A 23,778-nucleotide genomic window follows, 5' to 3' on the forward strand; every position below is an offset into this window, starting at 1 on the left:
TAAGCCAAAAAACTAAGAAGATCCTAATTGTTTGGAGTGGGTTAGAAACAATAGAGTACAAATACAGGACGAACGAAATGAATCCGAAAGGAGGTCAGAGAAGGCCAGTGGGTGCCTAAGTCGCTTTTCTAGGTCATCTGGCTTATCTTCCAGCAAAGAGAAGAGGAGCGAGCGCCAACTGATCCTTGTGTCTGTTATTTTTAATCTTTTAGGTCTCTGTAGAGCGTGTCCTTTGTGGCAGACACTGTGCTCAGTCCTGGGTTTAAAATGATGCCCGTGCTGGGTGCCATTGCTCCCCTGGGGAAGGGCACGATCTGTATTTTGTTTCATAGAATGCTACTTTCTAAGGTGAGCTTACAGATACTGCTATATATTTCTTGTGGCCCAGCTGTGGCTTAATGTCCCTAGAATAAAATTTTGGGCATGCTTGACCATTTAAGGTATCTTCTTTTTCAGGTGAGAAATGAACTAGAAGTCCTGTGGCACAAATGTCAGTTCTGTGGTATCTAGCGAGGAAGCATCAACTTCTGGAGGCTTAGAACCACTGCTACTTCCTATAATAGTGCCCCACACTCGGGTAGTCATATAGGGCGCAAGCCTCCGTGCCCACCCGTCCATCATTGCAACCTTCAGCAGGGAATGCTGTGCTCTTAAACCACAGAAATCTGGCTCCTTTGTGGCCCTTGAGTTCCCTCAAGGCTGGTTTACATTATTTGTGTTTCTTACCTACCTAATCTTCTCCAGTCAGCTCCCTACTTCCCTGACCTCTTTTCCTAGTCTCCCCTTACCATCCAGGCTCAGCCCATCACCATGTTCTTCGTTTGTTTTGCAGGCCAAAGGGGACTTTGTCTTTGCTATACCCTCCAACTAGAACAATTTCCTCCTTACAGTCAAAACAGGGCTGACCACGGCTCACCATTCAAACCTCCGAGTAAACATCACCTGCACAGTGGACTGAAAGTAACCAGCTGGCCATCCATTGTCACTCACCCCTCTTCCATGACCTGTATGCTAATATTACTACTTCACATTTTTCTTGTATTTATTGCTAATGTTTTGCACTAGGAAATGATTTTTTTTTTTTTTTTTTTTTTTGTCTTTTTCCTTTTTATCAGTACCGGGGATCGAACTCATAACTGCCTGCTTCCAAGGCAGGCGCTTATACCGCTGAGCTAAACCTCCAGCCCCCTAGGAAATGATCTTTATGAGCCAGGGATTGTGTTTTGTCTGTCTTGCTCTTCACTGTGTCCTTGGTGCCCTGAAACACTTCTGGTGCATCAGAAATACTTGATGAATGAAATGGTTTAATAGTATGGCCCTTCCATATTGCTGAGCACATAGCTGAGTCTCAATCAAATTTAGCTTTTTCTTTCTTCATCTAATAATCAAGAGTATATTCCCCCAGCAGTGACTTCATAGTCTACTAAAAGGAAAAATACCAAAGAAACCCAAAACACTCAGGTGTAACTATTTCACTGTATAAAATATATGCCATTCGATTCCTTCAGAAAACTGAGGAGTCAGACTTTTTAGGAGTAATGTATGATGGAGATTTCGAAATGCAAAACCAGTGTAGTTACTTGTTACTTCTTCAGCCAAAAACCAGAGTAGTTACTTGTTCCAAGAACCACACAAAATCTCCTGAGTCAGAAAATATGTCTCCTGCTTTTTCTTTCTTTTGGTACTGTCATCTGAATTCTCCATTTCCCCTGTATTAAGGTTTTCTGGAGAGAAAGAATCTCTAGGATAGATAGATAGATAGATAGATAGATAGATAGATAGATAGATAGATAGACAAAGAGACAAATAGATACATATAGATGAAACGGGGCTAGTTAAAGGGTATTGTAGTTTGGGTGTAGTTTGTTCTCCAAAGGTTCGCGTTGTGGGAGCTTGATCCCCAAGATAGTGGTGTTGGGAGATTGTGTGGAAAGTTTAAGATGTGGGTTTCGCAGGAGGCCGTAGGTCCCCGGAACAGTTACTTAAAGAGAGGATTACGGTTGCTCTCCTGGACCTCTCCTTTCCCATTAGAGCAAGTTATTATGCAAATGCATTTCTCTGTGGCTTCCTCTCTTGCAATATGATCCCTAGCTCCTGTATGTGTTCCTATAGTCTGCTATGGGGCCAGAGATAGTATTCTGTAGTCCAGAACTCTAAGCTGAATAAATTTCTGTCTCGGGTATTTCGTTATACTAATAAAAAAAACTGACTAATATAAAAGAAATGGCCCACATGGTTATGGAGGTTGAGAAATCCCAGAACAAAGTGTTTACAAGGGGGATATCCTGAAATGCTGGAAGGAAAGATCAGGCTAAGTCTGAAGACTTCAAAATCAGGGAAACTGATGATCTAATTCTCAACTCAAGGCCATAGGTCTAAAAACATGTGTAAGTCCTAGAGTTCAAAGTTCAAAGGCTAAAGGGCCTGGACCTCTGATGTCCAAGGAGGTAAGAAAAATATCCTAGCTACAGGTGGTGGTAGTAGGCAGACAGAAGAAAAGGAAGAGGAGGAGGATAAGGAGGAAAGAAACCAAGATAAGAAATTATCTTTATTAGTTTTTGTTTGTTTTATCCAGGCCCCCAGCCAGTTGGACAGTGCCTGCCCACCTTGTGGGCATATCTTTCCCACTCAGTCCACTGACTGGCATGCCAATCTCCTCTAAAAGCGCCTTCACAGACAAACCCAGAAACAACACTTTAATTGTTCCCTAGACATTTCTTAATCTATGTCTCAATCTGGTAGAGTCAACACCCAAAATAACCATCAAAACTATATTCGCTGTCAACTTGGCACCTATGCTCATCTCATTGAACCGTACTTAAAATAAAGACAATAACAAAGTACTAGTTCCACTTAACAGGGTATATCTGTTCTGTGTACAAGTGAAAATGGATTAACTCATTTCCCAGAAAAAGCAGGAAAGTCTTTGAGTGGTGTTTACATTCTTCCCCTGATATATTCTATAACATAAAATGATGATGTAAAAGTAACAACACTTTAGTACTAAATAAGCATATCTTGTGTTATATGATAAGAGAATAAGAAAGAAATGAGGACAAGCATATTTGCTTTACCTGTGTACTGTATATAAACACACAAAGAAATTTCCTAACAAAATAGAAAAGATATATTCATGGCAATAATGGTTTTTGTTTCTACCATCGGTCACGTGGTCCTAGTTGGTGTTTATAACTCTCTTCTACTACTCGTTCTCTTCCTTTTTTCTTCAGCAAATGCCTCAGCTGTTGTTTTGTTTTGTGTTTTTTAAATCTAGCAGGATGAAATGAATATTCCTTTCTAAAGGGCGCGGGTCACTCACAATCTTTCTTGGATTGGTGGTTGGTTGTAGTTTCCCATTGAGTTTAATCACATGGGTTATGAATACTAAAAGATGCCCTAGTGGCTCTCTAGCACTGTGGGTGCTGGAGTCCTTCACCGCCACATGGAATAGTACTGTGATTTCCCCCCTTAGTACTCTGCTCAGTTATCTCCACTGGTACCATAACTCCCATCTTATCCTGTTGACTCCAGTGAAAGAGGAGCCCAAAGTGGTCAAGTAGCAGTCTTAACTTTTAGTTTAGTGGAATTAGTACAGACAGGATATTGGAAGTGAAGAATTCACTCTCCTTCGCAAATATGAATTTAAGCCATTCCTCCCTAATTACTCCCTTCTACCCCCTTGAGCTCAGATGGCACCTTAGGAGTGGTCCATGTAACCCCAGACCAAAGAACATACAAGCCCTCAAGAGCTTGATTTATCTGCATGGCATGCAGTTCCTTTTCCATGATCTATTTCTCTGTTCATGGCTTTCAATAAATATAGCTACTTTTCCCTCACCACAGGGTATGAGCTTTGCACTTCATTGCTGGCTGTAAATAAGAACTTGGAATCTATCTGTTGGATCCACCATAAGGTAACATTATCTTTATTGTGTTGCCTAGTGGAAGAATTCATCCCTTTGGAATTACAGCATCTAGGCCATCTGTGCACATCTGAACATAAAGTTGCAGGGACAGGAAACAAAAATTTTGCTAGTGGGTCACTAAGGGTATGATAGGTGGTACCATGGCGGTTTTTGACCCCTTCGTTCCAGGATCAAGTCCTTCAAATCCTATTTTTTTTTTTTTTTTTGAGACATGATCTCATTATTCAGTTCAGACTTGCCTCAAACTCATAGTGCTCCACCTGCCTCAGCTTCCCAAGTGCTAGGATTACAGGTGTTTACCACTATGCCTGCTTCACAAATTCTCACTTCGGAGAAAGTCTATATGTTGTTAATTCAGTAGGGGTCACATCACCCCTACTGTATAAGGGAAGTTTCTGTATATGAGAGAAACTTGCCCCTGCACAGCAAACAACAGCACTGTAACTGAAACTTGAAAAGGTCACTCTACTGTTCTATTAAGCCAGATGCTTCTGAATGATGGCTATTAATTTCATAAACATGACCCTGTCACTGAACTTTTGACTGTAAATTGAGTTCTTCAGTCAGAAGCAGTCCTATGCAGAAAATCATGACAGTGAATAAGGTATTCTGTTATTCCATGATGGTAGTTTTGGCAGAAGTATTACATGTAGGAAAGGCAAATCCCTGTACAGAGTGTCTACTTCAGTAAGGACCAAATATTACCTCTTCCATGATGGAAATGGTCCATTGTAATCAACTTGCCCCATGTAGCTGGCTGATCAGTTTGGGGAATGGGACATGATGTTATTCTCTTCTGCTGATAGACTGGGCACTCAGTGGTGGTCAAATCTAGGGTTGCCTTGGTAGCAGAAGCCCATTTCCTGAGCCCAAGTATAACCCCCATCCTTAACACCATGGCTACTTTGCCTATGAGCCCACTAGGCAATAACAAGGGTAGCTGGTGCCAGACTCTACAGACTGAGTCATCCTTTCCACTTAGTTTTTACAGTCCTCATCTTCTGGGCTAGCCCTTTGTTGGGTGCATATGGACTATAAATCTCTTTTCAGCTGTTGCCCACTCAGAAGGGCCTATTTACCTCTTCCCCCATTTTTTCACTAATTTTCCAGTTACGCATGTTCCATGTCTCTGACTATTTAGCAAATCAGTGACCACAACCCATGAATTAGTATAAGAGTGGACATCTAGGCTTTCTGCCTGCAAGCAAAGGGCACAACTGTCTGAAGTTCTACCTACTAAACCGATTCCCTTTTACCTCTCTTCTTCAGGAATGTGCCAGAAAGAGGCACTATAGTGCTGCACCTGTCCACTTACCAGGAACTTGGTGGGGTGGTGTTACCAACATGAAAATGAGACACGGGCTTCATCTCCCAGAAACATGAAAATAGGATTATTCATCAACTTTGTGGTAAGATTTTCATTTCCCGAAGAGTCTGCAACCTTGCTGTTTTCTGAGAACATGGTGTATTTCATATTTCACTATTTTTAGAATTTTTCTGGCTAGCTTTGATATTTTTGTTTTGTTGCTTTAGTTTTGTCCTCTACAACCCTTTGTACCTAATAACTTGCAACATTATATGTTATAACCCTGTGGAAAGTGGGACACTATATCAATTTATTAAGCAAAAGTTCAAAGATGAATTACTGTGTTGCCCTAATTATACTGTCTAACCCTTCACTCAATATATTTGAAAATATTAATTGATTAAAAGGACGAAAGGCAGTTCTTAGCACCACAGTTTTAGGTTCCCCACAGAGCCACCATGATGCTGCAATGTTAAGTTCCCAAATTCCCCTTGTGTGTCAGGTTATGGCCACTCAGTCCTTTGATGACCCAAAATGCTCTGAAAAAATGTGACTTTTTTTTTTTTGTCTTTTTCTTTCTTTCTTTCTTTCTTTTTTATCGGTACCAGGGATCGAACTCACGACCGTACACTTTGCAAGGCAGGCACTTATGCCGCTGAGCTAAATCCCCAGCCCCAAAATGTGACTTTTTGATAGCTGTTATTTTAGGAAGTGTCCATTATGTCTCCATAATTTCTACTTCTAGAATTGTGGGAGACATGAAAAACATCCATTTACTACATAGATTAATTTAAAATCTTAAAACTCATCTCTAACTCTGAATACCACCCAACCCGTGCGCTTAACAGGGATTTTAAGAAGTCTACACATGCTTACATTTTCTGAGAATTTTAAATTCTGAGAGTGGGATTATTTTGTGAAATTGTCTCTTTCTATTTCTAACTTACATCTTGTACATAATCAATGTTCAATAAATATTGGAGGTATTTGATAAATTTCTCTCTTGGGTTTACCATAATTTCTTCTATCTTATCTTTATACTTCAATTTTAAAACTCTAAGACATATTTCAGAAGGAGATACTATAGAATTGTTCATAGGAGTAAATTTTCATTTCAAAAGCTATTTTATCCTAGGTTTTATAAGCATCAGAACTATGATTCACCTTGATAGCATAGTTTCCTGAGAATGTATCATAAAATCTAATACTTTTTCAAGGGTAATTTGTTTCTAAATTGTACTTATATAAATCCTTTTAGTAAATAATATTAGGCTGTTAGTCATCTTTTGGTTACTGTGACAAAATTTGTGAGATAAACAGCTTAAAGGAGGAAAGATTTACTTTGGCTCATGGTGCCAAAGGTTCCAGGTCATGGTCATTTGACTCCATTACTTTTCGGCTTGCATCAAGGGAGAAAAATCATGATGGAAAGGTTTGGCAGAGGAAGAATGCTTACATCATGGCATTCATGAAGCAGAAAAATCAGAGAGAGAGAAAGAGAGAGCATCAAAGAAAAAGGGACTGGAGCCAAGATACACACAACCCCATGACTCACACCCTTCAGCTAGATCCCACCCTTCTAATAGTCCATTAAACTATCAACCCATCAATTAACCCATTAGTTAATTAGTTAACCCATCATCTGGCCATTAGGGAACATTTTCAGTCCCAACCAGAGCAAATAGTTACCTCCAAAGTACAGGTCAATATATATATTTTTTTTTTTTTTGTCTTTTTCCTTTTTATCGGTACCGGGGATCGAACTCACGACTGCCTGCTTGCAAGGCAGGCACTTATGCCGCTGAGCTAAATCCCCAGCCCCCAGGTCAATGTATTTTTTTAATAAAATCTTATTACAGGCATTATTGATCCAAAGATTATGTAACAGTGAAAATGTAATTTTTCAAAATCAAAGAGACAATATTATTTCCACCAGTTATTATCTACTAACACTTCTACTTTACTATGCATAACCTTAGAATCAAACAGATCATCATGATAGATCACTTGAAATTCATTCTTTGAATCATGTTGTTCCTATCACTTCTGATACACCAATATAAATACAACCTACAGGTTCTGTTTGGGAAGCCTTGATTTTACCACAAGTGTTTTCCTGTCTCTCTTGACCACATTGTAAATATTGTATTTTTAGAGCTACGAGCTGCTGCTGTACTCATCATGAGTGGTCCACTGTCTTCCTTTTCTTTTTTATGAGAATACTGAAGGGCTTAGATAGGCCCCACATTCATAACTTTGGTGCAACCTCCACTTGCCACTCTTTCCTGAGGTCTTCTCATCTCTTCCAGCCTTCCAGTTTCTTTTCTTAGGACTCTCACTCTTTTGAATGTTACAGACTTCTGAAAGGTTCATCAGGACTCTGTAAGATACTTCAGGGCTGCTGTTTGATACTGCACACATTAAAAATGTTGGAAATTATATTTACGTGTAGATGTCCAAGACAAACACAGCAATAATAAAAACACTAAAAGGAGCTAAATTATTTCCTAGAATGATATCAAAAGTCTCCAAAACGTAAAACCTCAAGAGAAAACGATACTAGGAAATCTGAGATCTTACCCTTCTCCGGGCAAGCCAATTATTTATCCTCAGAGAGCAAGCTTTTCCGATTTTTCCCACTCTCTTTCTGGTCATTTGTTTCACAATGGGCTTGGGTGGAGATGTGAGGTTAGGTCATCACAGAACACTGTCATTTCTGTGAAGCCACTCTGTGCATGCACTGTTATATTCTGTGTCTATGTGTGAGGAGGACAGTTTGGAATCATTATGTTAAATGCTTTTGCTTGTTTTATTTTTTGGTTTTTTGAGAGATGTAGTTTAGGCTGACCTTGACTCGCCACAAAGCTCAGGTTAGCCTCAAACTCACAAGAATCCTCCTATCTCAGTCTCCCAAGTATGCTGGGATTACAGGTGTGTGCCACCAGGTCTGGCTCTTTTTGTTTTAAAATTTAAAACTATTATATACATGGAAGCTGGACTTTTTACTGGAATAGTACTACCAACCCAATTCACATGTTACAGAATCATGAAGAGACTTTGCTGGTACAAAAATACCTTAAAGAAAATGAGTCTCCCTTTTTTTTTTTTTTTTTTTTTAAATTTTTACTCCATGGGACACTGTAGTGATCCCTAGATGTTCTTGATAACCATTTACTGAGGGCTTGCTTAAATTCTCACTGACATCATCTCTATCACAAAAAGTCACCTCTACCATTATCAGATGGCATTATTGCTTTTTCAGGCCAAACTCAAATAGCCTCATTGAAGTTTTAAAGGAGTGACTCACATATTCTCATGCTGGATACAGCACTGATCCTCTGGGCAAACCAATGTGCGGAAATGAATATATCCCTCTTTGAAACTTCAGTTTATATCCCCTGTTTTACCAGCAAGGAGTCACTAAATGGTTACACTAACTGTCTAATGCTATGCTTAGTGCTTATTATGCAACTTCTGCTCAACCTCTATAATGACTCTATGGAAAATGTTAACTATCTCACATATTCTTAAGGCTTGAAGTTTAATGACACTAAGTGTGACATGATGCAGTTAGTAATGGCAAAGCCAGAAAGCAAGTCTAGGTGTTTCAGACACCAACAACCCTATTTGTTCTAACCAGGAACTTAGTAACTTAGCTGGAAATATCATAAATTGAAAAAAAATATATATATATATATATAAAGTTGGATGTAGTGGTGACTGCCTGTAATACTGGCACTTGGGAGACTGAGGCAGTAGTATCATGAGTTTGAGGCCAACCTAGCCTATATGCTGCATTGAAAGCCAGCCTGAACTATGTAGTGAGAGTCTGTTGTTATTTGTTTTGGTGCTGGGAGTTGAACTCACGACCTCGTACTTGCCAGGCAGGCACTTGTGCCACTGAGCTAAATCCCTGGCTATGAGAATTTGTTTCAAAGAGAATTATATATCTAGACTAGAGAACACCATAGCTCAGTCTAACTTGCGTAGCTTACCTTAAATGTGCTCAAAACATTTACACCAGCCTAGTATTTGGCATCATGAGTGTATCATATTACATACTGCCAGCCCAAAAAAAGATTAAAGTTTAAATTCAAAGAATTGATTTTATTAAGCAAATTCTTACTCTTAAGAGTCCCATTTTTGCACTTTGAAGCAATGGAAATAGAATTGGAGGAGTTTCCATGAAATTTGATGTTTTTGTTCTGTCTTATTACTTAAGAATCACTTCAACCCCACTGTAGAATCAAAACTATCATTAAATGGAGCATCATAAATCAGGACTGTCCGTAATCTGCCTTCTTATCGATTTTATGTGCTAGTCCTTCACATATTTGTAGATCACTATCATCATCATTTTGACTTGTATTCGCACTATTAATAATCTACTCGTATTTTGTCCAATATATCTATCTAAGATCTGCCTGCTTCTCTGTAGAACCTAGCAGAGAGTTGGGCTGAAAGGGAGACATTATGTATCATTTGTGTGGAACAAAGCCCATATTTTCAACATCCTCAGCTCCCTAGGTCTACTGGCAGGACTACTCATCAGTTTGAATCTTATACTTTAATGCCTTTCCCAAAACAGTTGTGTCTAACTCAGGTTATTTTCATTGGGGCAGTTCCACTTTTAGATTTTTGAAGAAATAAAATGAGAACTAGAGGAATTTCCAGCAAATGTGATCTTTCAGGACTGTTTCAGCATTTTTGATTCAGCATTTGACTCTGGGCAAAGCACTTACTTAACTTCTTCAAGTATCCTCGGGGTTAACGTTCATTTTGTTAATCTCACAGGGTGATTGGGAAGATCAGACGAGATTAGCGATGGGAGAAAATTTGAAAACTTAAGTCAGTTATGTAATTTAAAACCCACAAGAACAGCACAACTTAGCTATTAATATAAAATTTTCCTCTAAGAATCAACATTTCAATCAGTGAAAAGAGCTGATTGCCACAAATTTCTGAAACGGAAGGGGCAGAGTTCAGATAGCAACATTGCTCATCCAAGTGTGTTTCAGTGACCCGTCTAGAGAGCCTTTGTATTTTCTGTCTATTGTCAATTCACAGCTTCGTAAAAGAGGAGGTGCAGAGTGGGAAAGGAGTTCGTTGGAAGCTCTCCCCTAAAGTCTAATGCCAGTCTCTTCTCTGAGCATTGCTTGTTTGTAAGCCCACCTGGCTCCTGTGGCACCTCTACCCCAATGTCCTATCCCGTCCTCAGCCTCTCATGCTCTATTCCTCATTTGACCTTCTCTGTGAGATGTTGGTTACTGAGATGATCTATTTTCATTATTATCTATTGGCTTATTTTCTTCACTATATTCAATTTTCCAAATGAAAAACAGGTTTTCTTCAAATGCTCAAATCTATATTTTATCTAACCAGACAAAACACTCCTTTATTAAAAACAAAATTCTGAAACCCTTTTCTCTATTTTGCTTATGGTAAAATTTGTTTTTTTTTTTTTGTATTGTTAAATTAAATTTAGTCAGAGCCAGGCTTCATATCTTGAATCCATCCCTGAGAGACTGCACCTAACTTAGTATGCAAACTAAAGCCTGATTTAGGAATACAATACCTTATATATATTTTTTTGTAACTACCTGGATCTCAAACAATCACAGCAGCCTTGCTTCCACCAATCACAGGCTGCCAATTGATCAGACCATGTCTAAATAAGATAAACTTAGAGAGGCAGCCAGTCCACTTATTTCCTGTACCTCAACACCATTTTTTGTCTGTAAATACTCCCTGTCCACCTATTAACCAAGCAAAGATTCCTGAACCACTGCAGGTTTTGAAGGCTGCCAAATTTGAGAATCATTCTTTGTTCAAATAAACTCAAACTTAATATCTTGAAAGGTTTTTTTTTTTGGTTTGTTTCCTTGAAAATTTTAACAGTATTTTTTATCATGTATGTGGGGTACACTTCTTGGGTAAAATAAAACATTGTTAAAGGCTGAGTATTTCAGCATATTCAAACTAATGAACTTCATTAAAACATTTTAACTTCAGTTGAAATTAATACTACATTTTTGATTCTTTGACATATTAGTTTGATATAAATTAATGCAATAGAAAAGAGTCATCAAAATATGAGAAACATGGCTTTTCTTTTCTTTTTTTTTTTTTTTTTTTTGTCTTTTTCCTTTTTATCAGTACCAGGGATCGAACTCACGACTGACTGCTTGCAAGGCAGGCACTTATGCCGCTCAGCTAAATCCCCAACCCCTAAAACATGGCTTTTCTAAAATTACAAAGTTGCAGTCAATCAATTATTCTTACTGTTTTTGTTGCAGGTAGCTGAGCTAGTTACAAATACTATAGGCAGTGAGATAGGGCTAGGTCTCAGTGGAGCCAGTGCAGACACCTGGCAACTGCCAAGGGAATCTGACACCTCCTACTATGGGCCAGGCCTCAAGACAAAAGACCATACAAATGCACTCATATCCTGAGAATTGATACCCTAAATAGTTTCCATTAGCTTAGAAAAGAGTCACAGCTCTATAAAAATGCCTGCTTCCTATGTGACTTGCTTCTCCATTTGTGCCTAATGTAATCAATGTTACCTGAACTATTGATCTGACTGGAACACTATAGTTATGTCTCACCTTATGCCCATCTGCCTTGTGAGCTCCCAGTCTTTCCCAACCTTGACCCCATAGTTTTACTCAATAAAAGTCGTTAGAAAAGAAAGAGTCCTTGGCAACCTCCTCGGGACCCCTTCTGTCTCTCTCAGACAGAAGCTTTCTCTCCATAAATATACTCTACTCTTTACCTCCATTGTTCCTAAAATTCATTCTTTGGTTTCAGAGAACACAAACTCATGGACATAGGTTGGACATTTCATTCCCCTAAATCACTTTTTAATGAGCAAAATTTGCTGCTACTATGAAACTAAACTGAATTCTCTTGTAAAACTATGAAAATCAAAGACACCGGGCATGAAGGATTTGAGTGAAATAGGTAGGGGGAAATATACAATTGCTAATTTATAATAGCTCAACTTAGGATTTTTCAACTTGATGATATACATTCAATAGTAACTGTACTCTTAAAAGTTTTTTTCTTTTCATAGCCTAGCAATATGCAGTACATCTCTTACGATGCCCAGCTCTGAACCAGCAGAAATGTTCTGACCATGTTTAAGGTAGAGTAGACCTGAGCATTAATGTGAAGTAGGTTAAGTTTATTAAATGCATTTTCTTTCTTTCTTTCTTTTTTTTTTTTTTTTTGGTACCGTGGATTGAACTCACAACCTTGTGCCTGCCAGACAGACGCTTAGGCCACTGAGCTAAATCCCTAGCCCTAAATGCATTTTCAATTTAGGATATTTTAAATTTACAGTAGGATTTTATTTTTAAGTTGTACTTTTGGTTTTTTGAGAGGTCTCACTATGTTCCTCAGATTGACCTTGAACTCTCTGTGTAGTCCAGGCTGAACTCAAACCCATGATCCTCCTGCCTCAAGCCCCAAGTGTTAGATTATCATGGTGTAATCCCATTATAAGTGGAAGAGAAATTGCATTTATACCATGTGAAAATATCTTGAGAATTCTAAAGTCAGAAAATTACCCATTCTGAAATGCTTTAGTACAGCTGCAGAAATAATACGTAATTTTGATCATAACAAAGAAAGAGAAATTTGTGAATTTCACAAAAGCGACAACAGATTTTGTTCTATTTGTAAAGCTTCAGAAGGCTAAGCCCTTAATTTACACAATGGAGGTGGGGGGGCTTCTCTGTATTGAGCTAAACTGAGTTTATAGTGACACATGCACATATTTGGCAGCAGGACAACTGTGCAGATCCGATCTGATGTGTTTTTCACTGCCAAACCTACCTCAAATGCTAGAGGAACATGACTCTAAGTGCCTTTCAAAAGAAGTGTTTAGAAATGACATTTCACTGGAACAAATCACCCATCCTGCAATTTGTATCCCACTAAACCACTGTAAATAGTTAAAGGGGTACAAAACTGTTTTTTGCCTATAGAATGTGGTATAAGAATTCCATAATTTTTCATGTAAGAATCCACTACAGATGCAAGAAAGAAAATATTTTCATGATTCTTTATGTCTGGCTGTGGCAGCCAACATGGAAAGGAGGCCCACAGGGACAAAACATGGAGAGAGAATTGTTCCAGTTCAGGAAGAGCCTTATAAACTGGGAAGGGATTGTTTTACCCCAAAGTAGAATCTAAAATTTGAGTTTACACATGAAGTATTGGAAAATATCCCCTACTACACTCACCTGATTGATTATACTTTTAAAATCTTAAAGGTTAAAAGAAATTAGAGAGAAGAAAAAGCAAAAAGAAAAAAAAAGAAAGGAAAAAAGAAAAGAAAAGTAAAACAATGAAATATGTTATCCAAATGTCGAGGCAGTATCTAATGTTATGTCCCACTTGAAGACTTTAGGGCCAGCTTGTGTCTGTTTCCAGAAATCTTATCAGTCTTGTGTCTGGAACCCCAAATAATGCAGTCAGGTAAGTAAAGAGCTTCAAAGTTCAGGAAGAAAAAACAAAAGCTAGGCCCAGTAGGGTATAAAATAGGAACAATAATGATAAAATGAAATGTATTATGCTTTCACTCATAATAACCCTGTCTAAATACCATCTTATGTAAATGACATAATTCTTTCTCCAAATAAGAGCTTACACTAAATTGGTCACTAATTATATGTTACACAGTTCAAAGTAACTTTATAGCATTATCTCTTTTAAACCTCACAAAATTCCACAATCATTATTATTCCAATCTTTGTGAAAGAAATGGAAGCACAGAAGGGCTAAGTAATTTGCTAAAAGTCACCCAGGCACCAACATGGAGATCTGCAACAAACCTAGAAGGTCTAACAACTTCACTACCACGACCACAACAGACTGTGCCTCAGTTGGCACCTTCTTGCTGTTCTGTGCATGGCCCACTGGTCAACTCATTCCCATGGAGGTTGAGTTGACTGAAAAACACAGAATGCCAGGAACTGAGAAGGACTCTGACTACCAATTCTAAGATGGCGGCCATGGGTACGAAGTTCATTTCCCAAAAGACTCAGTCGGACAATTAGACGATGTGAGACAACAGCACATGCGATGTATCTCTGTCCTCCTAATGGAGGACTAAGTCTTCAATAAGACCATCAAAATGAATTTTCTTCTACCTCAATTTTGGGGAGAGCTAATTGTATTCATTTTTCTAACATATCTGTGCATGTGCCATGATGAATGCCTCAGAAATTATTTTAGGGATTAGTGGGAGATAGCTAAGGAGTTGAGGATTCTAACTTGAGGTGTGGTACATTTTTTCTCACCATGCTGCATAACACTATGTTTTTATTTGTATTTGGCGTGAGACAACCTGTATCTGATGGGAGCCTTTCATTTTATTGTGTAAAAAGCTAGGATGACTCTCGTTGGGCTAATAAGAATGTCAGTGATTATTTTTAGAGGTTGAAGCCATTATTGATCAAGTTTTAACACATTAAAAAAAAAGTCTGAATGGCAGCTAAGCATTCACAAGAAGCTTGAAATCATAGTCTCTCTGAAAATCAATCTTTGCACAGAGCTTTCCTGTCTAATTCAGTGGAGAAATTCAAGATTTAGGTCAGAGGATAATTTCAGGTTCTTATGAATGTGCTGTTGTCCTTTCTGATGTGTTTCTTCCTTTGTTGGCACTGAGTGCCTGGAATTCTTCACTGGGTATAGGATGATTTTATTACTGAAATAGCCACCGTTTTTGTGCTTATTAGGAAATGAGGGGAGTCTAGTTAAAGGATTTTTATGCACCTATACAATTTTTATTATATGATTTACTTGTAATATAAAGAGACACAACTGCTATGCATACAATGGCCAAAATGTATCAGATGGTAATATCCTATGTAAGCAAATCATCATTACTGTTTATCACAGTCCCCTTTTTTGATAATACAATACTCTGGAGGCCCAAGCAACTGTTTTCTTGATATAAATATGAGAATGTTTGGTTTTTAAGAAACACAATCTAGAAGTCATTTCCTTCATTTTGAAAAATTTATGTTAATGAAGTCCTTTTTCTACTTATATGACTTTAATGTTCTAATTTCATATATTCTATGAAATACTGAAACATTTCTGTAGAAATGAATCATTTCATTTGTACATTTGATACACAAATTATTACTTCTCTCAAGCAAATATAAATGAGCTACTTTTACAGTGATTTCTAAGTTCCCAGAAATTTAGGCCAAAGTTTTAAATATGACAAATTATTAGAAATTATGAAGAAAAAGGCATAATTCTGGAAATACAAGGGAGTTAAAATTTCTCTCTGGATAAAAATTGCAAAATTTTTTATTTTTTATTTTAGAAATGGAGGATTATTGGGGGCTGGGGATTTAGCTCAGTGGCATAAGCACCTGCCTTGCAAGCAGGCGGTCATGAGTTCAATCCCTGGTACCGGTAAAAATGAAAAAGACAAAAAAAAAAAAAAAAAAAAAAAAAAAAAAAAGAAATGGAGGATTATTGAGGGTTTCATTCATGTTAGGCAAGTGCTTTCTATGGAGCTACATCCCCAGTCCTTGCTTTGTATTTGGTATTTTAAGGAAAGATCTTGTAAAATTGCCCAGGATTGCTTTAAATTTACAAACCTCCTGCCTCAGTCTTCCAGGGGTGCAACTGTGATTTTGGCTGTTAAGATTTTGCTTGAAAGAAATGCAGTTTTAGAAGTGGCCTATAAAAAGGAAACTTTTTGTCCTATAAATTGTCCTATAAAAAGGAAAAGTCTAGGAGGAACATCAAGGAGCTATGGTTTCCTGCCTAGAGAAACAAGTGTCCAGCTAAAATGGTGGCCCTTTAAAGAAATCTTATTGTTTAACCCTTGCATTGCCTTACTTTCTCCAAGCAAAGTACATCATGTTTACTCCCAGGGACAGTACTGGACAAAGCACATTTTGAAGACACATTTGGAAAGTGTGAGAAAAAACTCATCCTATCTTGAAATGCTAATTTAAAGATTACTACCAGCCACTGTAGGTGAGACAAATGAAAAATAAAGGTGTACCAAAACAAACCACTCGGGTTTCAAAGCCTAAGAAACAAAACTGACAGGAAAGAACCTAAACTTGTGCAGCCTGTTTGCTTATTACCTGAACAAATGCTGGGACTGCATGAGAGACTGCAGCCAGTGAACACGTGTGGGTGGTGAGATTATGAGCCATTAGTTTTTCTTCCTTTCTGGATTTCCCCTTTCTTTGTATCTTGCTCTTTCATTCTCTTTCTCTTTCTCATTTTCTTTTCTTTCTTTCCTTTTTTTTTTTTTTTTGCTTGTGATGAATATATGACACTTTTAGATTATAACTGTGAAAAGAAAACTACTTTAAAAATGACCTTTTTCCTAATTATGTACCAACCAATACCTGCACATGGCAACTGAGCATCCCAGAGGTGTCCTCTAGTGCTCACATAAAAAGGTATTGAGCAAGATAAGTTAAGCAATCCTACCAGCTAATCTTCATAATTCTTTTGTTCTAAAAGAATAATATTTTTTGTTAGCTCTGTTTCTATCACATAGTGTAGACTAGTTTTTTTTAAAACTGTGTCTAAACTGAGTGTGGAGATATATGCCTGTAACCCCAGCACTCGGGAAACTGAGGCAAGAGCATCACCCCAAATTTAAGGCCAGCCTGGACTACATAGTGAGCCAAAGGCCAGGCTGGGCTAGTTGGCAAGACCCTGCCTGAAAAAATAAAGTAAAATCAAATCAAATCACAAAACTGAGTATAAAGCGGCTCTACTATAGATTAAATAAATAAAATACTCCAATGATGACTGGCTTTTAATGGAAATATTCTAATCACTTGAAATATTTTCCACGGGAAATGACAGAATCATTGTATCAAAATTATTTCAGGAATTTGGAGAAGTTACAGTAATAAAATGCACTTTGTTGGCCATGATTAGAACACTGACCTCATAAAGAATTTCTTAATGAGCTCATAATTTGCATGTAGTACAGGGTAGTGTGGAGTTGCTGTGGCTGTCGTCTAGACTCAGTTAGAAGGGCAGTTAGAAGTCAGAGTTAGTGTGCTGACATGCAGAAGAAAGGGCGTATTTCAGTGTAAAAACCACAGCATTAAAGCTGCCTCCTTCAGGTGCCAAATTTAAGAAAACTACCGGTAAAATAGAAGAAGATTTAGTTTTCTAAACCTAAGATGACTTTTCATCAGAAACTCTAAAGACCAGGGAACATGGACTAACATCCTTAAAGTAATAGAAAATTAAAAAAGATCATCCAAACATATTTTAAGAATGAAATGAAGATGTTTTCATCCTGATGATAAAGGAACTATAAAATATTCCATTGCCAGAAACTTGCTTTATAAGAAATGCTAAAGAAAACTTTTTAGATTAAAGAGAAATGATACCAGAGAGAAATTTGTAATTCCTTTTTCTTTTTGAGACAGGGTCTATGTAGTTCAGGCTAGCATTGAACTTGCTATGTAGCTCAGTCTAGCCTCAAACTCATGGTGATCCTTCTGCTTTAGTCTCCTGAGTGCTGGAGTTACAGGAATACACCACCCTACCCAGCTTGTATCTTTAAGAACAAATGAAGACCGTCAGAAATGATACATACAAAAGGTGGTTTTCTGTTGGGCATGGTGGCACACATCTGTAATCCCAGCACTTGAGAGACTGAAGCAGGAGGATTGCTGTGAGTTGGAGGCCGGCCTGGCTACAGAGTAAGTTCAAGGCCAGCCTGAACTACATAGTGAAACTCTGTCTCAAAAAAACAAAAAACAAAAAAAAAAGGTGTTTTTTTTTTTAACTTTGAATACATTATACATAGGGTTTTTTCACATGTAGAAGTAATAAACATGACAAGCATAATATGAAGGATTAAGGTGGGGGAGGTATAAATGGTCAAATTTTATTTCAAGTTTAGGTATAAATGGTCAAATTTTATTTCAAGTTTTTGGCAATCACTTGTGAAAATTTAAAGTTATTTACTGTAATCTTTACTAGAAATCTAATGCAGTATTATATAGCTAGATAGTCATTAGATAAATTAATATTAAAATCTAAAAAAGCATTCAAGTAACCTTAGAAGTCAAAAAGAAAAATAGTCAAAAAAGAGAAGGAATATTTAGAAAGGAAAAAGTTCTAAGCTAGCCTGGACTATGAAGTGAGACCTTGTCTAACCAAGGAGAGAGTAACAATTGCATTAAGCATAAGTGGCCTAAACATTATGTGTGCAAAAACTAGGGATTTTCAGATGGATTTAAAGAGAAAACCTACCTATAAGAAAAGTACTTTAAGATACAGATAGTTTGAAAATAAATGGATAGGAAAGATATACCACTGAAGAGAAGACGTAAGTTTGAACCAGTTATACTAATACCAGAAAACACATACTTTAAACAAAGAGTTTTAACAGAGATAAAGAAGACTATTTTCTAATAATAAAATGATCATTTATCAAGGAATCATAATAATCATAAAGATATATGTGCCTAATAACAAAGCATCAAAACATATGAAACAAAACTTTTGACTGAATCAAAGAAGCATAGCACAATTTCATCAATATATGTGGAGATTTTAATACTCTGGCTTGGTCATTGGTTGAACAAATAGACAAAAAGATAAATTCCCTCTAGGCATGGCTCCTTGCATATGTTAGTAATCCAGAAGATTCTCATTTGATGAGCTGCTACAGAAGGTACATTGCATCTCTCTAACTACATGGATGATCCAAAAATCATCTAAAAAGTTTTAAAAGTATGTAGACCAGAAGTATTTCTAGTCTTATTTTTCTACGTGCTCTGTATTAGTTTTTCTTGCAACTTGATTTCTATAGCTCTAAAATGCATGGGCATGATATTTCTTGGATTTCTCCTTTGCTAGTTTTCCTCTCATTTCATTCTCTTTATCAACATCAGGAAGCATTTCCTCTTTAATAAGAATGCGTCATTCCACTTTGCTTCTTCAAAACACATGTGCTGTAGATCTTAATAGTGGCATTAGCCAGTGTATTGTTTGTTGTTGTAGCACAGCTAATGGATTGCAGTGATGGCATCGATAGGCAAACTCACTTTAATGTTTCTTTGTCTTTTTTCAAAAGACATACATAAAACAAAGCAAAATAAAATCTGAGAAATAAAATTGATAATAAATTTAGACCATAAACCTGGTCATTAGATAAAAAAGCTATCAGAGAGCTTTTATTCATCTCCTCAGGCTCTCCTGTTTTCACTAATAGGCTTGGACTCTGACTCCCCTTTATGAAGAAAAGATTAAAGCACAGATGTTGCCCAGGCTGCTTCTCACAGGGAAGTTGCTCCACCTAGGAAGTGAACGCGGAATGGGGCACACAGCTCTCTGCCTTGTTCCCAGTCCTGGAAGTTTCTGGCAATGAGCTTTGGATATGTCAGACATTCTTTTGCATTTGTTATCCTATTTCTAAGGACACTGAGAATAGACTACCCCTCCTGTTTTACAGGGTTGCTGCAAATACTAAATTAGATTTTGTAAGCACATTTTATAAAAATGTAAGGCATAATATAAATATTAAGGTTCAGCACTAGTTTTCCACTTCATTAGACTCTATTTAATTAGAAAAGGCAAAAAAGAAAAGCTCTATTATCACCCCTCTTAATTATTTTAACTCCTTTTGGTTCATGCCCCCTTTTGATTTCTAGTGTTGGCTTTGTGCAATTAGCCTCAAAATGCACAGGACTGTGAAAATGAATAAAAGGTTGCCCTCTTTCCTATAACCACATAAGCTACCTTTTGTCTAATTTTAATTTTATAACCTGAAAAATATTCTCTGATCTCATAAATGGCATTCCTCTGATTTTAATCAGCTTGCTATCTCTGAATCTCTCAGTATGAGTTACACTTGCCCGTAAGTTTTCTGAAGTGTGATTCATGTTAGATTTGTAAATCCCTACTTCATCCTTGAGGAGAAATTTAAGACACTGTTTCCCATTTTATTCTCCCATTTTAATTTCCCATTTTATTCTCCTCCATTCCAGAAAATAAACTCATTACTCTATTCCACCTGTATTTGAACATACTTCACCGACCATAAAGCTGTACCTGATGGTCTGTACACTTCAGACACTGAAAAAGGTGATTAGATTAAAAGACTTGCATGATGATGAAATTGACAGTAAAGCATTGGGCTGGGCACAAGTAGACAAGCAGGTAATGCAGAACGTGTGCTGGGCATCCCAGGGCTAGAGAGCCGTTTCTCTCCATACCTGAGTCATCATTAGTCCAGAAGGTTCTTGGATCAGGCTTGGTCAGGATGCTGGCATGGTTGCATGGCTCCTTCACCTAGGAAACATAAGGAGAGAAGAACTGATGTTGATACAATGTCACCAGTGCAGGGCTTCACCCCAAAGTTCTGAAGCAGGATGCCAAGGCTGTAGTCAGCACTGTGGCATAACCATGCCCTGACTAGGAATGTTTGCCTAGGATTGTCCTGTCTACACCCTTAAGGGTCCCACTTAATTCTAGACAAACTGGGAAGGTGGTCACCCTAGATTTGATGCAGGTTCACTCTCAGGGCTGATGATGGGGTAAGCCCATAGGGCTGTAGTTCACTCTCTACTGTCTCCCTCTGTCAGTGCCATGGGCAATGCACAACCTGCACAACTGTATGCAGAGACCATGATGATAAACAAACTTAAAGACAGTGGTTACATAAAAAATGTTTTGGGGCTCCACACACCAGAAATATTACTTTTAGTAAATACTACTTGGGAAAATCTGTTAATGAAGACCTGCTTTTAATTCAGTTGCTCTTTAAGTCGAATTCTTATTTATTTAATTTTTACTTCTTTATTATTATTTTTAACAAACTATTGTAACATATAATCATCATATTGAAGACATGCTACTCCTCCAAAGAAAAAAGGACAATAAAATACATTAAAGGAATAAAAAACATGGCGATATAGAGAAAGGAATTCATTGTCACTTTACAAATTAAGAAAAGGAGGAAATAAGACAAAAGTATATAGTATAATTGCAGTTATAAATATTAGAATGAATGCCAACCTATTAAGAGGATACAAAAAATAAGTAGTAGAAAATCCAAGATGAAAAGTTGATAACTATGTGTTGCACTGACCATAGCACTATAAACAAAGAAGTTAAAGTCAATTTTGATTGATATAAATACCATACTTAAAATGATATCTGACTGCAACAGTGATCCAATTTTGCATACATGTTCCCTGTGCATTTTAGGAAACACATGTGTTTAACTGTAAGAGGGCTTGTTTCTTACAGAATGAGTTTTGTCTCTGAATCCAGATAGAGAATTTCTCTCTGGCCTTCATGAAATGATGTAGCACTTTGGGACAAAGATGCAGCTCAGCAGCCCTGCACTGGAGGTCAAGATATAGAAGACCTTCATGGCCAGCATGACCTTCCCCTTGTGCTGTGCTACATAGGGATGAAGGTGAGCCACACAATGCAGAACCCCGGCATGCTGAAGGTCAGGAACCTGGCTTCATTGAGTGTATCAGTGAGGTTTCTGACCAGGAAAGCAGCAGTGAAGCTCACCAGAGCCAGTCACCCAGGTATTCCAGGATACAGCAGGAAGAAGTGAGTGAGCCTTTCCTGCACACAATCATGATACAGTCACGTTCATTGTATGCATCTGGGTCAGTAAAGAGTGAATTTGTTCCCATAAAGATTCCACCAAAAGTGAGTTGAATTAGGGAGCAAATGGGGAGATGGAACTAAAAGCTCCTGACACTAGCAACTGCCTCATCCTTCTGCTTGGAGCAGTGAACTTAAAGGCTAGGACCACAGTAAAGGTTTTGGCCAGCACAGTGGAAACAGCCAGAGTGAACACAACTCCAAATGTAGTCTGTAGAGGATGCAGGTAACTGTGTTGGGACGGCCAATGAAGAGTAAGGAGCAGAGAAAACAGGACAGATGAGCAGGATGTAGCTGAGAGCTTGATTATTGGCCTTGACAGTAGTCATTTCTGTGTTTCACAAGCGCCTCAGAATAACAGTAAAACTCAAGGCTGATCCAACCAGAGGCTTCCCCAAGGGATCTTCATAAGCCAGAAAAGTCACGGATTTTTGAAGCCAGCAGTTTCTCTGAGTGTTGACATCCTGATGATCTGGACACTTCACACACCACTCCATGTTCGTCTGGCTAGAAATCTCATTCTCTGGGTAAGGACAGCAATCAAAACAACAGGCAGCATTTTCTTCTTGAGAGGATTTCCTAAATCCAGGATGGCAACTCTTATTACATATGAGCAGGGTGTCTCTGAAGTTCCTCTGTTCCTCTCTATCTTATCCTCAGTGACAATTGTTTTCCACATGGAACAGATGGGGAAAACTCTCCCACTTTCACAGTAAGTCTAAGACCATGTGGAAAGTTCCAAGAGTTGAGAATGTCATAGTCTGTGTTGAGTTTTCTTTTCTCATCCAAATGTATTTGTTCTCTAGCAGGATTGCCAACCTGCATATTTCTTAGAAAGGGGTTCAGCTAGAAGACATACATTGTTGTATAGAGTCCCAGTGTCTAGAGAATTTCTGAATTAAAGAAATCCACTAATTGGGGCTGGGGATTTAGCTCAGTGGCATAAGCACCTGCCTTGCAAGCAGGCAGTTGTGAGTTTGATCCCTGGTACCGATAAAAACGAAAAAGACAGAAAAAAAAAAAAAAAAAAGAAATCCACTAATTATTCTTAATTTCTATTTATTATTAAAATTTAATACAGGCCAACTAATGAAGTGGAAAAATGAAAGCCTATGGTGAACTAAAATATCAAGATATTACTAGAATTTCATTCAAAAGAAAATGCTCAAAACAGCATATCTAAACAATGCACAAGACTCAGGCAGAAGTCAACTGTGAAGTTAAAGTTCATATATTGTTTTGATTTTTACAAGAACATCTACCTGCAAAGTGAGGAAATCAGTGGCAAAGGTAGTTTCAAAGTTAAATTAGAAAATTTACATAATGTATTGCCCTAGTGTTCAGCACAATTTTTTTGTCTTGAGCAAAAGCAAATTTATTTTTGAAAACTTTTTTAAGGAGAATAAAACCAAACCAAATGAAACAGAATAAAGCCAATCATAACAGAACAATGAAAGTGATACAGGACTCCAAAGCAAGACAAAAGGAAATCAACAAAAGCTACATAATATCTCCTGCTTTCCTCAAAATAGCTGTCCATATCAGACATAATAAAATCAAACAAAACAAATCAGAATAAAACCTATCAAAACAAAAGAATGAAAGTATGTTTTATTTATTTATTTATTTGTCTTTTTCTTTTTTATCTGTACTGGGGATCGAACTCACGACTGCCTGCTTGCGAGGCAGGCGCTTATGCCGCTGAGCTAAATCCCCACCCCTGAAAGTATATTTTAAAGGAATGAAATTTTTTTAAAAATGGAGTAAAGCCAATGAAAACAAAACAGTGAAAGTGGTACAGGATTTCAAAAGAGGGTAATAAGAAATCAACAATGGCTGCCTTAATGCCTCTTGCTATTCTCACAATTGCTGCCCACACCATCAGACATAATCAAA

The 23,778-nt window shown here is 37.6% G+C and overlaps 1 protein-coding gene and 1 long non-coding RNA gene across 4 annotated transcripts in view; one reads left to right on the forward strand and one right to left on the reverse strand.

Annotated features, from left to right (window-relative positions):
• Sgk1 (serum/glucocorticoid regulated kinase 1) overlaps window positions 1-23,778 on the reverse strand; it is a 115,280-nt gene that overhangs the window by 12,071 nt on the left and 79,431 nt on the right. The window contains exon 3 of the mRNA XM_003468448.5: window positions 20,472-20,547. Coding sequence (XP_003468496.1) covers window positions 20,472-20,547 — 76 coding nt within the window. The remainder of the gene's footprint in view (window positions 1-20,471; window positions 20,548-23,778) is intronic.
• Window positions 1-23,778, forward strand: part of LOC134472084 (uncharacterized) — a 99,382-nt gene that overhangs the window by 6,371 nt on the left and 69,233 nt on the right. For all 3 annotated transcript variants that reach the window (XR_010041913.1, XR_010041914.1, XR_010041912.1), the window contains exons 2-3: window positions 3,844-3,914; window positions 5,196-5,335. This is a non-coding gene — a long non-coding RNA (uncharacterized LOC134472084). The remainder of the gene's footprint in view (window positions 1-3,843; window positions 3,915-5,195; window positions 5,336-23,778) is intronic.

The sequence above is a fragment of the Cavia porcellus genome, unplaced genomic scaffold (assembly GCF_034190915.1).
Source record: "Cavia porcellus strain 051 isolate PalLab524CR breed Dunkin Hartley unplaced genomic scaffold, mCavPor4.1 scaffold_22, whole genome shotgun sequence".
Lineage (NCBI taxonomy): Eukaryota > Metazoa > Chordata > Mammalia > Rodentia > Caviidae > Cavia > Cavia porcellus.